Source organism: Phoenix dactylifera, chromosome 3 (assembly GCF_009389715.1).
Source record: "Phoenix dactylifera cultivar Barhee BC4 chromosome 3, palm_55x_up_171113_PBpolish2nd_filt_p, whole genome shotgun sequence".
NCBI lineage: Eukaryota > Viridiplantae > Streptophyta > Magnoliopsida > Arecales > Arecaceae > Phoenix > Phoenix dactylifera.
Window position 1 is genome coordinate 22,299,629 of NC_052394.1, and position 12,724 is coordinate 22,312,352.

Consider the following 12,724-nt stretch of genomic DNA (forward strand, 5'->3'; position numbering starts at 1 on the left):
CCGAGTAACATAGGAGGCAATCCAGTCTGCAGCTCTATTCGCCATTTGATACACATGCGAGCTGCATGTTGATGTACCGTGCTTCGTATCTTATGCATCTCGAAGTCTAATTTAGTCTCCAGTTGAATTGAAGGTAGGCATCATCCACTAGAGCAGGTCCCATGAACTTCGTTCCAACATCGGCATCCCACCAGCCGCACCCACAGAAAGTCCCGACAAAGCCCATCAGAAGCCCGGAAAACGTCTATGGATCCATGAGCCAGCCCAATTGCCCATCCAACAAATAAAACAGAAAATCCAGCAAACTCACACCTGCCACGTAATGAACTCGGCGGTAAAATGTAAAGAACATTGCACCTGTTTAGCATCCGTTCGTTGTTTTAGTAATTGGTATGCCGACTATTCATTGGATCCCGTCCCTCACCAAAATACTCTTTTACTGAAAGAGAGACGACTCCAAGATATACCGCACCTCAATAACTTCCCTTTTGATTAAGATTAAAAAAAAAAAAAAAATCACTTTACCACACTGCTCTCTTTCCCGCTCGCAGGACCAGCGCTGCCTCCATGACCCCTGCCATGGGGACTGAGACAGTGAATGATCCTGGGAAGCAGCAACTTTTTAATTGACCAAAAATACTCTCCATCCATAGTACCAAAGTTCCTCATGACCCTCTCTTCGACGCACAAAGCCACCTTTACTGACCAATTACACAACCATGAGAATAAGATGGTATGATAAGATGAGGGTCATTTTGTCATTCAAGCGCCTTCTTTGCACAATTCTATAATTTAATAGATAATAATCCAGGATTGACCCATACTGACCCTTGATCAACCAGGGCCTACAGCTAATCCCAATTCCAGATCCATTTACAAAAAGCATTAATCAACTGAGCCCCTTCTTCCATGATTTTGCACACAGAATACATTTTGGAATGGTTTGGTTATATGCTTCATACCAAGCAACTTTGCGTTCCCAAAAACTCCAAATCCAAGTCTCCAGAGGCTACAAAGTACAGACCCCCCTCTTTGGTTCCTCGCCTGATTCTCTCTCTCTCTCTCTCTCTCTCTCTCTCTATTTGGTGCGCTGCCCCCATGACAAGTTCTCACCCACATGTCCTCGTTAGATACTCATCCGACATCTGCTGCTCTCGAGCCATTTCAAATCCGCACCCATCCATGAAGCCTTCTTGCATGCTGTAGAACACCAACAGCAGCGCACCACTCGCCAGCTACAGCATTCTCTCTCCTGCTAATCGTACCTCCTCTACTTCTCTCCTTCCCTCGCTATAACCAGCCTTGCATGCCTCTTTTACCACGACCTATATCGCCTCCTAACTGATCTCCCTTTCCCTCTCTCTCGCTGCGATTTTCCTTCTATCATAAGGAATTTGCGCAGGGAATTTTGGGCCTTGACTTACTCTCCTGTCTCCAGTTTGTTTTCTAGTACTCTTTGCTCTTTTTCTTGGCCGAGGGTCGGTGGGCTCTCCGAGATCGGGTGAGTGGGTGGGTGGTGGTGGTGGTGGTGGAGGTGCGAACATGGGGCCCATTAGAGGGTTCCGGAAGAGGAAGAGGGCCGAGAAGAAGGCCGAGAGGTGCGCCGCCGCTGCGTCGATGGCGTCGGGACAGGGAACTGGTGATTGGTGGGATGACTTCTCGAGAAGGATTACAGGTTTATCTCTCTTCCCACTTGTTCTTGCTTGCTCTTCTTTCTTATGGATGTCTTATCTTGCTGTGCCACTGTTTTTTTATACCTTTAGTTCTTGCAATTAACGGCGCCGAATGGATGATATTGTAGTTCGTGGATTTCATGTATTTTGGGTTGTTAGATTCGGTAATGTTTTTTTTTTTTTTTTTTTTTTCTGTCATTTTAGTTTGGGTCCTGAATTAGATGTTTGTGCTTTCTTGATTACGTGTGACGCAACAGATATTGTATGAGTACTGCATCACAAACCTCAGTGTTATTTAACATTTGGGGTGATGGCTTTCCATAACAAAAGTTGGATAGCAAGGAGTGATCTTCTTAGATTGAATTATGTTCGCGTCCACGATACTTATTAGGTTTTCATAGGTGGGTTAACACGTTTTGCTTTACTTTTTTGATCAAATGTGATTGAAGTCATATATGATGAGGTCCCAGAAGGGAGATATTTTTGGATGTGGATCTCCTACTCTAAAGTTGCAGTTGTCAGATAATGTGGATGCTTGTTATCGGATTTGGTTGATGTTGTTAGACGCAATGTTTAAGCACTTCTATTTTTTTGCATTGTATCAGATCTTAGAGGTGCATCCTTAATTGTTTGAATGATAAATATAACCAAGTTTTCCTTATTTTGCTCGTTCATTTGTTTGTTAGCGAGATGGTAGCTTATTATGGTAGCGTTTGGAACTTGATGCCCAACATTCTTCAAGTGGAAGCCATGATCTCTGTGGAGATTGTTTGAAAGGTCCTTCTGCTCATAATGCTCGGACTGCGCAACATGACAAAATTTTGAAGACCTCAGGCCCAATCACAGCAAATGAGAGGACAAGAAGTTCAACAGATGAATGAGTTTATCACATTAGACTTGTTTTGTTCCTATTGACATAAGCCACTGTTGCAGGGTAGGTTCAATGATAATTGAAATGATCAAGCGGCTTTCTTCAGATGCTGTTTTCTCTACCAGATATCTTCAGGAGTATAACAAACTTACATGTTTTTCTTTCTTCTTGTTCCTCTTTAAGTTTTGATTTGATAACTCTTCTTCATACTAAAAGTTTCTTTAGGTTATGCTAAATCTTAATCATGAATAAAGCTTACTAATTTTTTGGGTTTTGTTCAAATATTTCTTGAAACCATGGTTGATTTATTGGTGTGTCGAAGGAAAGGGATTTAGCATTACTTTAATACCCTAGAGATGAATGCTAGTTTGATAATTTGAAAGGATTATCAAAACTTTCAAAAATTTGAAAGAAAGTTAAAAATACATGGGCAAGCATGATGACCTTTTATGTATAATAGAAAGATGTTTGTAATAATAATAACGTGAAGAAAAACAAGACTTCTGATGGGATATTTTGCAAATTTGATTTAGAAAATTGCCATATTTCAGATAAGTTACTCTAAGACTCACTATCCTATAATTTATCAATCTTGAAAAGTACCACCGTGCACGTAGAGACTAACATCAATGTTTCTAGGAATTGCCTAAATTAAATCAGAAAAAATGAAATGTAGATTTCTTTGAGGTGATTTCACTGAAGCTTCCTAACCTTAGAAAGTAAAGGAATCAAATAAACATTGGAAAACTCCAACATTTTTTTGATAATCTTGGCCCATGGCCTCATGTATGTTGGATGTCCGTTAGGAAACAAAAATCCTGTTTTACTGGTGCACTCAGCCATCAAATATTTTGCTATCTAAAACATGTTCTTGAGTGTATATTTTGTCCTCCTTTCACACTTTCATTAGGAGTGAGGTATGTACCAGCATGCTTGGTTTGTTTGTAGTATCTAGCAACTAGATGTAGAAACAAAACCACTTACACTCTTCTTGCCAAAGGTTACATGCACGCTTAGTCTTTTAGTTCTCTTGCTATGTATTGAGATATGATTGTTGAAGAGATTTACATACAACTCTTTGTTTCAGCATCATCTTTAGAATCATTGCCGTTGCCATGCTATCCGCGGGTTGAGATAGGTCTTTTGTGCCTAGTTCATGCCTTATGTAGGCCAGTGTACTGGGCAATATATCTCATAGTGCTATGGTGGTGGTTTTGCTTTATTGTTTCATTTCCTACTCAGTGTTGCATTTGATGCTTCCACTTCATTGTATCATTTTTTTTCCCACTTTTATCACCACAATTTGTTGCTTCAAGTGTTCAACAGATCCAATTCTTTAAACAATTCTTTGACATCTTTAAAAGAACTCTGCATCAGAGGGGAGGTTGCAAGATGAACTGGACTGGTTGAATTCTAAGGACTATGCAGATTTAGCTTGTCTACTCATTTTTGGTTTATCTAACATTTGAATGTTCTATATTTGTTCTTCAAGTTTAAGGTCAAGTATATCATTTTTCAGAAGTTTCAGAAAAAAATGTCTCTAGACTCTCTACCAAGATTAAGCATTTGTTTGCTGCTTAAGTCCCATAATCATTTTCCTGATGATACCCATACCTTGGAAATTCATCTACTCTTTGATTTTTTTTTTTGTTGTTTTTTTGTTTTTTGCCTTTCTCTTGCAGATTCTATCACATATACTGGAACAATAGCGTGGTAGTGTTCCATCCCCGATGAAGATTGGAACTTTAGCTCCTTAACTGAGAATGTCCTGATAATCATTGAATAATCATAGATCGATTAATTATTGGTTGTGGTTGTTTGGTAATGAAATGCTAGATATATGGATCGCTTGGAATCTTGGGCAGTAGACAGAATTATTAGGTGATGTCTGGACATGCTTTAAGTTTTGACGTCAAGGTGTCCGTGCCAATAATTGAGATATTGGAGAAAAACATATCTCCCCTGATTCTCGGAAAATCATATGCACTGATTAGAATCATATTTGTGAAAGGAATCTTGTGCATGTATAGGAGAAATATGTTGGGAAGCAAAAGAAGATTTATTTTTTGAAATAACTATTTTGAAAGAACAATTTCTGATTCCAACATTGTTCAGCAGATTAAATGATGATTTGTGCACTTACAATTATAAATTATAGAGATCACAAATGTCTGTATGCCCCAAAATATCCAAGTAGTACAATGAATGTTTTTTCAGATAAGACATGTTCTGTTATATTAGAATGCCAACTAGCATTTTGCGTCTATAGTGGTTGATTAGGCTTTTTTCCATTAATTATACTAATTATTGCTCTCAGTTTGTGAATGAGAAGTATTTGTCATTTGGATAGATATGTGAAACCATGTATGAACTTTTAAGCTGAACATTAAAGTTAAAAAAAAAAGTGGAATACTAAATACAAATTAAATAGCAATATCCATATTTAACTGATGAAATTAGTTTAATAGATCTAGTATGAAAAGTGTTAAACATAAAAAATGTAGATCTATTTGATCATGTGGAACTAGTAGATATATGAGTTTAAGACTGGAAAGATACATAACATTGGCTGTTATGTTTCATGTTTTTGCTATTTGGGCATATTTACTATTTCCTGTTATCTGATACCATTAATGGACAAGCCATACTCTGCACCTACATTTTCCCTTAGCTAACGCCATTCATACTTATGAAGTACTATGTTTCAGTTAGTCAAGCCTTAAACAAACATTCCTTCCACAGTCTCCATCTAGAGTCTTCTTTGGTTCCTCTACCTCATGTCCTATTTTCAGCTTTTTCTGCACAACTTTGTCTCCTCTCTTTATTGAGTCCTTTCATATTCATTATGGAAGATAGTTTTCTGTCAGTTTATTTATTTATTTATTTATTTATTTATTTATTGATATGCTGTAAGTGGAAAAACCTAGTCTTCTTCTACCATACTAAGTTCTGTTTTTGAGTTGTTCAAGGAATTTTCTAGATTTTAGATGTTTTAATGGTGTAAAAGGGTTAACTTTTGTCTCTGTATTAAAGGGTCTGATTTTCCTAGACACGGGAAGGCCAAGCAGAGTGGAGCTCCAAATTTTGTCGTAGGGTTAGAAAATAGGGGAAGAACTAAACCAATCATGTTGGAAGTGATCAGGAAGACTTTGGTAAATCTTAAGTGGTGTTTACGTTGAGAGAATTTTCAGCTATTCCTATTTAATTTGTCATCTTGCAAACAACATCTGTTCCAATATCTAATTGTATATCATATAACAATATATTGAATGTTAATTATCAATGAAAAAAGTATAATTCTCATCTACATAACGTGTAAAATAATCTAATGACTTCAACATGCATGACATAATATATTGCAATTGTTGGTATTTTTTACCAAGGAAAGGAGCTTTTGTCTTTTTAACATTTGATTGCTGTCCTATTTTGTATACCCCATCAATCTTTTTGAATAAGACAATACCAAACTCAAAAGTAGAAAATCAGACATCAAAAATTCAGTATCTATAGTATCTCTTATAGAACTTACTCTGATATTTTCCATCCGTTGCTTAAAATCATAAATTATCTATGGACATAAGGTCTATTGCTATCAATTACACAAGCTAGGGCACTAAGATTATATACCTTTTTATGGTCCACCTTCACTTGATTAAATAAGTTCTTTATATTTATATTGTTTCTCCCAGAATAAGGGATGCCAAAATTGATATTTGGATCGGTATCTAATTCATGTTCGGTCAAGAACCCTTGTTTGAGTACATCATTCCTTAGGGCTTGCCATTGTTTTATTCCAAATCATGATCAACAAGTTTTGAGACTTGGGAGTGCAAGATCTTATTAGGGTGTGAACATGATGATCAAGGTTCCAAATCCTATGCTAACACACTGAACTAGGGCCGAATCCCCCCTATATAAATCCTAGAATACAGAAGATGTTGCATATTCAAGTGCGTTGCCTGATGTTGCCATAGCCAAAAACATTGAAGATCGAACTAATTCAAGGAACTGAAATCAAGATCTCCAAGATCTCCAAAAACATTGATCCATACATCTCCAAGATCTGAATCAAATCCTTGAAATGTTGATGCAAAGCTAAACTGGCTTAACAATGATCCAATATATGTAGAATGTCATTGAGATGCGACAGAAATGGAATGGCACAAGATTAATATGCCGGCCTAAAGAAGCATTGACCAAACTATGAGAGGGCGAAGATGGTGAAGTCTTTGACTCTGCAAGATGTAGGCCTTATGAAACACCATGGAACCTATAGAAACCTTGAGGAATGGCAAAGATGGGAAATGACAAGCAAGAATAAGTAAATTTTATTGTTCCATATTGTAATTGATCAAAGTATCCTACTGTAAACTAGAGCACTAGGTACAAAGCGGATTCCACAAATTGGCAAAGTGATACATTCCAATACCTACATAAACCACAAAACTATTGGAAGAGCAAAAGAGATCAAACATCAATTACAAGACAAAACATGTGGATCTCTATAATTGAGCATAATGGGAGCATAAAAGGTCAACATCATATGCTAAATTGCTTTAAGCTATACAGGAAGCTTTTGGAATCATGCAAGAAGTTCTTCAGTAAATTGGTATCATCAAGTTCATACTGAAGCATCATACATAGTTTCCTGTCTTAGGATCAGATTTTTATCTTGTTTCTTCGTGCAGGAAAGGTGCAGGTTAGCTTGTCCATGACTAAAGAAGCTCTCCGTTCCCACTTCCTGCTATTAGAACTTACAAGTAGAGAGTATCTGGGATAAAGTAAGATAGGAAGAAAAAGGTTTTCATGGTGATGATAGCATCAAAAGGCATTCTGCATTTTCACGCGACCTATTGGTGCATTTATATTGATGGTGTATCTTTCACGCTTGTGCAAACTCCTAGAGAGGAGCTTCTATATAATATTCAGTAATGCAGCCCAGATGTTATAGTTTCAAAAATGAATTTCTGTCAAGCTGTGGGAAAATGAAGGCTGTTTATATTGGATTTATTTGGTTGTAGCTATCTTAAGTAAAATCACTTGAATGGAGCAAACTTAATCTGACTCTGGTTATCTAAGTCAATATTATGAGTTGTTTACTATATTGGTATTGGGAAAATTTTAAATCTGTAAATAAACATGTAGAAGTAATTTCAGCAACATCTTGTGGGGTAATTGAATGGATTAAATCCCAGTACAATAGCTTCTATTGTAGTGGAAATTTGGCGATCCCGGAGTAACTTGAATGAAGTATTTGATGTACTAATGTATAGAAACAAAATACTTAAGATATAGTGCATGTTTTGGGTTGTACATTCACAACTACTTCATTAACTATTGATCGATATGGTGATGCACCATTCACTAGAGGTTATGAACTAACCTTGTGCATCAGCATATTAATACTAGTTTCTCAGTTCTTCTCAACTTGGCAAAACTAACCCATTTTAAGATAACGGGGTATGTTTTACTTGTATGGTTAAAATTTAAATTCCCAGAAAAAGAAAAGGCTAGGAAATTTATGATGTATGAATTGCCTCCAGACCATGGGATGGTTGAATCATCTTCAGCATTAGGTCTCATTCTTCAACACATGCAGGCGAGGATTCTTTAGGTGTTGATAGTACAAGTGCGCACCGCAATGCTTGCTTATTTTAATTGGAGAAAGGTGTATGTTACAAAACTGCTTCTTAGTTTGCACTTCTTGAATGATGATTCTGGGCATAAAGTTGCTTGAAGTGAAGTTACAACATTGAGGCTTCAGCATGTAGGTGTCCATTAGTATCTCAATTGAGTAGTTTTTTACATTTTAGAGCTATAGATGTTGAGTGAGGGTAGTAGAAGCACTGGTTTCACAGGTTTCAGCAAGCTCCAAAACCTACGCACCATGATCAGTTGAATGCTATTGTGGGAATGCATCAGGTTTGGTCTGTTTGGATCATGTTAGATTCATTGCACGTCAAAGAAATCCCAGTCCGGATCTAACTAATTCATAATCAAGTTGCAAAAAATGGACCCCTGAAGCCATATGTTTTATATGGACCCACAATATATAGAGAGCATGACAAATCCAAACCAGTATCTTATCCAACTTTACATATAGGCTGTACGTAGTCAATATGTTATAAATGATTACTACCATGGTGTTGACACCATAGGTCCATATGTACATTACATAAGGTTCTTTTGTGCTTTATGATTTCTATTTCTTCTATTCAAGTGGCTTGTTATAAGAGACAGGCAGGTATGCCATAGCCTCTAACAGTCATCACCATTGTTTTAGGGCTTTCTCTGAGTGATATAGCAAAGCAGTCTTCAGCAGACATCACCGACTATCGCAACTTTCTAGCAGAACATCTTGATGCTAATACTGTCTGCTTCCAGTATTCTAGTTTAAGGTCGGTGTCAAACATTGCAGCCCTTACTGGCGTCTCTTTTTCATAAAATTTAAACAACCTTAATTAGCATAACAAAGAGATGTGTTTGCATTGGTGTAACATACACAAGATTGAGATAAAATCAGGAATGACTTCAGCAGTTTACATCAAGGAAATGGTTCTGACTCCTTGTCTCAAATAGAAACCAATGAAAAAGAAATTTACTAGCAGCACGTAGCATTAAAAGGTCCATTCTTAATACTATTGTAGTTAACTAGCGGCACAAGTATACATTTGCTTTAACTCATTTCATGTGACTGGTAAAAAGTTCAGTTGTATGTCCAAACTTTGAATATAAAGTGCTTTCTTCATGTCCTAATGGGGATCTAAAATTCGCAAATTTCAGTCATCTACTTCTCAATGGAGGCACCATGTTTTCTATCGCTGCTAAATTTATCTTATTTTTTGTGCTTGTGTTCTTTCCCACTGCACCTGGTTGTCTTTACATTTTGGTGATGAGTCTTTGCAGTGACAATGGAATTTATCTTTAATATGAAGTTTCTGATAAACTTTGAATCTTCTCGAACCGTTGTGCTACGAGTTGATGATTCTTCCCATCAATTGTTACTTTCTCAGGACCCTTATCTTTATCAAAAGAACCAAAAAGATTTGAGTCTGTCTTCAAGATCTCAAGGAAGACCTTCAACTACATATCCTCATTGGTGAGGGAGGACTTGATGGCAAAGACAACTAACTTCACATTCACAGATGGAAAGATCCTGTCTGTGGATGATCAAGTAGCTGTTGCTCTAAGAAGGTTGGGTTCTGGTGAGTCGCTACTGAATATAGGAACATCCTTTGGGATGAACCATTCGACTGTCTCTCAAGTGACCTGGCGATTTGTGGAGTCTATGGAAGAGAGAGGACTTCACCACCTCCGATGGCCCAATTCTGAAGAGATGGAAGTTATAAAGTCCAGGTTTGAGAAAGTCCGGGGTCTGCCTAACTGCTGTGGTGCCATTGACACCACCCACATCATGATGTGCCTGCCTTCTGTGGACTCCTCCAACAAAGTGTGGATTGATTATGAGAAGAATTACAGCATGGTCCTGCAGGCCATTGTGGACCCTGAGATGAGGTTCCGGGACATTGTCACTGGCTGGCCCGGTAGCATGAATGAGTTACTCGTGCTTTACAGCTCAGGATTCTACAAATTGTGTGAAAAAGGCGCAAGGCTGAATGGAAAAAAGATGGAGCTTTCAGAAGGTTCAGAGGTGAGTGAGTATATAATTGGAGATGCCGGCTTCCCCCTCCATCCCTGGCTTCTTACTCCTTACCAAGGGAAGGACCTTTCAGATTCCAAAATTGAGTTCAACAAGCGACACTCTGCAACCAGAATGGTGGCACAGAGGGCATTGGCAAGACTGAAGGATATGTGGAAGATTGTTCAGGGGGAAATGTGGCGACCTGATAAGCATAGACTGCCAAGAATTATTCTCGTTTGTTGCTTGCTTCACAACATAGTCATAGACTTGGAAGATGAAGTGACGGATGAGATGCCGTTGTCTCACCACCATGACACCCGTTACAAGCAGCGATATTGTGATGCGGGGGACAAGTTTGGAGTTGAACTGAGGGATAAGTTAACTCAATACTTGTCTGGTAGATTGCCGACCTGAAATGATTATTCAACTGCTTCTCTTTAATTTCTCTTTTATATACCCAAAGATGGGTATTGATGGATGATGAGCTTTAATTCATCTTTCAATGCTGAGTTCAGTGGTTAAGTGGCACTCAAGCTCTCTATATCCTATTCTGGCCGCTTCCATTCAATTGTCATAGTGCTGGAACTACAGTAGTCAAATACACGAGCGCTGTGCAAAATTCTGTTAATGACTATCATTTATATGAATGTTAACAATTTGAAAACAATCGTCACTTTTAGCAGGGAACTGTTCTTAACTTCACTTTCTTGTTGTACCTTCTTTTTGATAAAATCATAAACTTTACTGTAGGCGGTGCTATGGTAGACGAGAAAGATTTTTTTTTTTTTTGAACTGTTTTCAAGTGGAAGACAGTCTAGTTTGATTGTGCTTGCCCTGTTAGCTGCCCTAGAACATCAATAACTGCAACCTAAGTTCTCTCATTTAAGAGTTTTCATTTGCCCTTGAACATCAATATCTCAAATCCTCAAATTTTGAGATGTTACTAATTTTTGGACAAGCAAGAATTTAGAGGATTTGAAGCCCAATTATTATGGCTTTTGGCAGTAGCTAACAAACTCTCAGATGGATGATGAAGCAGGAACTGGAAAGTGGAAGGAGGAGCCAGAAATTTCATTTGAGCAAATTTTTTATGTGCAATTGCCAAGGATTTGACAAGTTAAAAATTTAAATTGAAGGGGTCAGATATTCGTTCTTTACATTTAAAATCCTCACGTACTTGCTCCATTTATGATGTATGTTCGAATCCAAATGAAATTGTAGTCACATATGTGCTAGTTGGGAGGTCCAAAGATCAAGCATACTTAACCAAGAAAAGAAAAGAAAATTATGGGTCTTCAGGGTATTGCCTAATCTGCCCGATTAAAATCATAAGAAGTTCCGCGTCACGTACGCATATCATAATTCATGAAATAATGCTATTCTGTATTTATAAAATTAAATAGCACTTTATGGACAATTGAATAATGCCATTCAACTCATCTGCAATTCACGTAGAGATGAGAAAAATATATGACTTTTTGCAAGCTCTTCATGGTTCTAGAATCTTCGTCTTCACCGTTACGCCAGAAACGCTGGAAAGTAGAATTTCCATGAACCCGACACTACGTTCCCCAAGGTGCCTCTTTATAGTTTTAGCGCTTTTTTTTTTCCTCTATTCACTGCCTCCAGCATGGCAACAGCAACACTAGTCATCATCGTCCAACTGGGCTTATCTTTCACTAACCTGAGGACACATTCTAACTAGAACCGTCCTGAGCAGGCATAGATTGAGGATCTCATCGACTTGCCCTGTTGTAAGGTGGAGAAGTCTATTAATTATATCCTCTTCCGGTATGGAAGAGTCGAGTATGTTTAGAGATTGATCCCCATTCCTCAAGAAGTACGCCGCCGCATGATGACCTCGGCTAATTCCTTCCTTAAAATCCTGAGGAGTTGGTTAGATAGGCCTTAACTCAAACTCGGAACGGTTATGGCTACACATGTTGGCTACCACATTTAGATGGTCAGAAATACTTGAATCTTAGAGCAATATTAGAATTTTAATTTAAAAAAAAAGTTAGATTTTTTTATCCCTTAAATTTTAGTTATTTTAAATGCTTTAACATACTTTTTATGAGGCGCCTCTTTCAGAAGAGCTATGACTCTTCAAAAGAAAATAATAGTTTTCAAAAAGATACAATGTTTCCGAAACATTTTGTGTCCTTGGAACCATCACGTCTCTTTGGTCATCCAGACTAATATAAATCAAACACATCTCGATCCCTCTCTCATTCACTAGTGCTTTGTCTCATCTTAAGAGTTTCTTCCACTGATAGAGTTCTTCCGCTCTTAAAATTTTTCTTCTTTTTATCTTTTTCTTTTTTTGGATATCTGAAGGAGTCGGTCGAGTCAAGTCTCCCCAAAAATTATGTTCGTTAGAGGAGGATCAGACTGAGCCGGGTTGTTGTACTTTGAGGATGAGACGCCGTAGACCCACACATAAGGGGGCAAATCATATTCTTAAGGCAGTATGTATCTTATGCTTTGATTCAAGCAAAGTCTTTTCAATCTTTTGAATTTATTTTAGTATATTATTTT

At 37.6% G+C, this 12,724-nt stretch overlaps 1 protein-coding gene across 2 annotated transcripts; it reads left to right on the forward strand.

Annotated features, from left to right (window-relative positions):
- The first annotated feature begins 913 nt into the window (after positions 1-913).
- LOC103705941 (protein ALP1-like) lies at positions 914-10,888 on the forward strand. Of its 2 annotated transcripts, XM_026804206.2 has the most exons (3): positions 915-1,675; positions 2,360-2,607; positions 9,558-10,888. In XM_026804206.2, exon 3 carries the CDS (start codon positions 9,659-9,661, stop codon positions 10,598-10,600), a length of 942 nt encoding a protein of 313 aa, XP_026660007.2. In that variant the 5' UTR covers positions 915-1,675; positions 2,360-2,607; positions 9,558-9,658; the 3' UTR covers positions 10,601-10,888. The 2 variants fall into 2 exon arrangements, with proteins under 2 accessions (XP_008788079.2, XP_026660007.2); XM_008789857.4 differs by lacking the exon at positions 2,360-2,607 and having other exon boundaries at positions 914-1,675.
- The last annotated feature ends 1,836 nt before the right edge of the window (positions 10,889-12,724 follow it).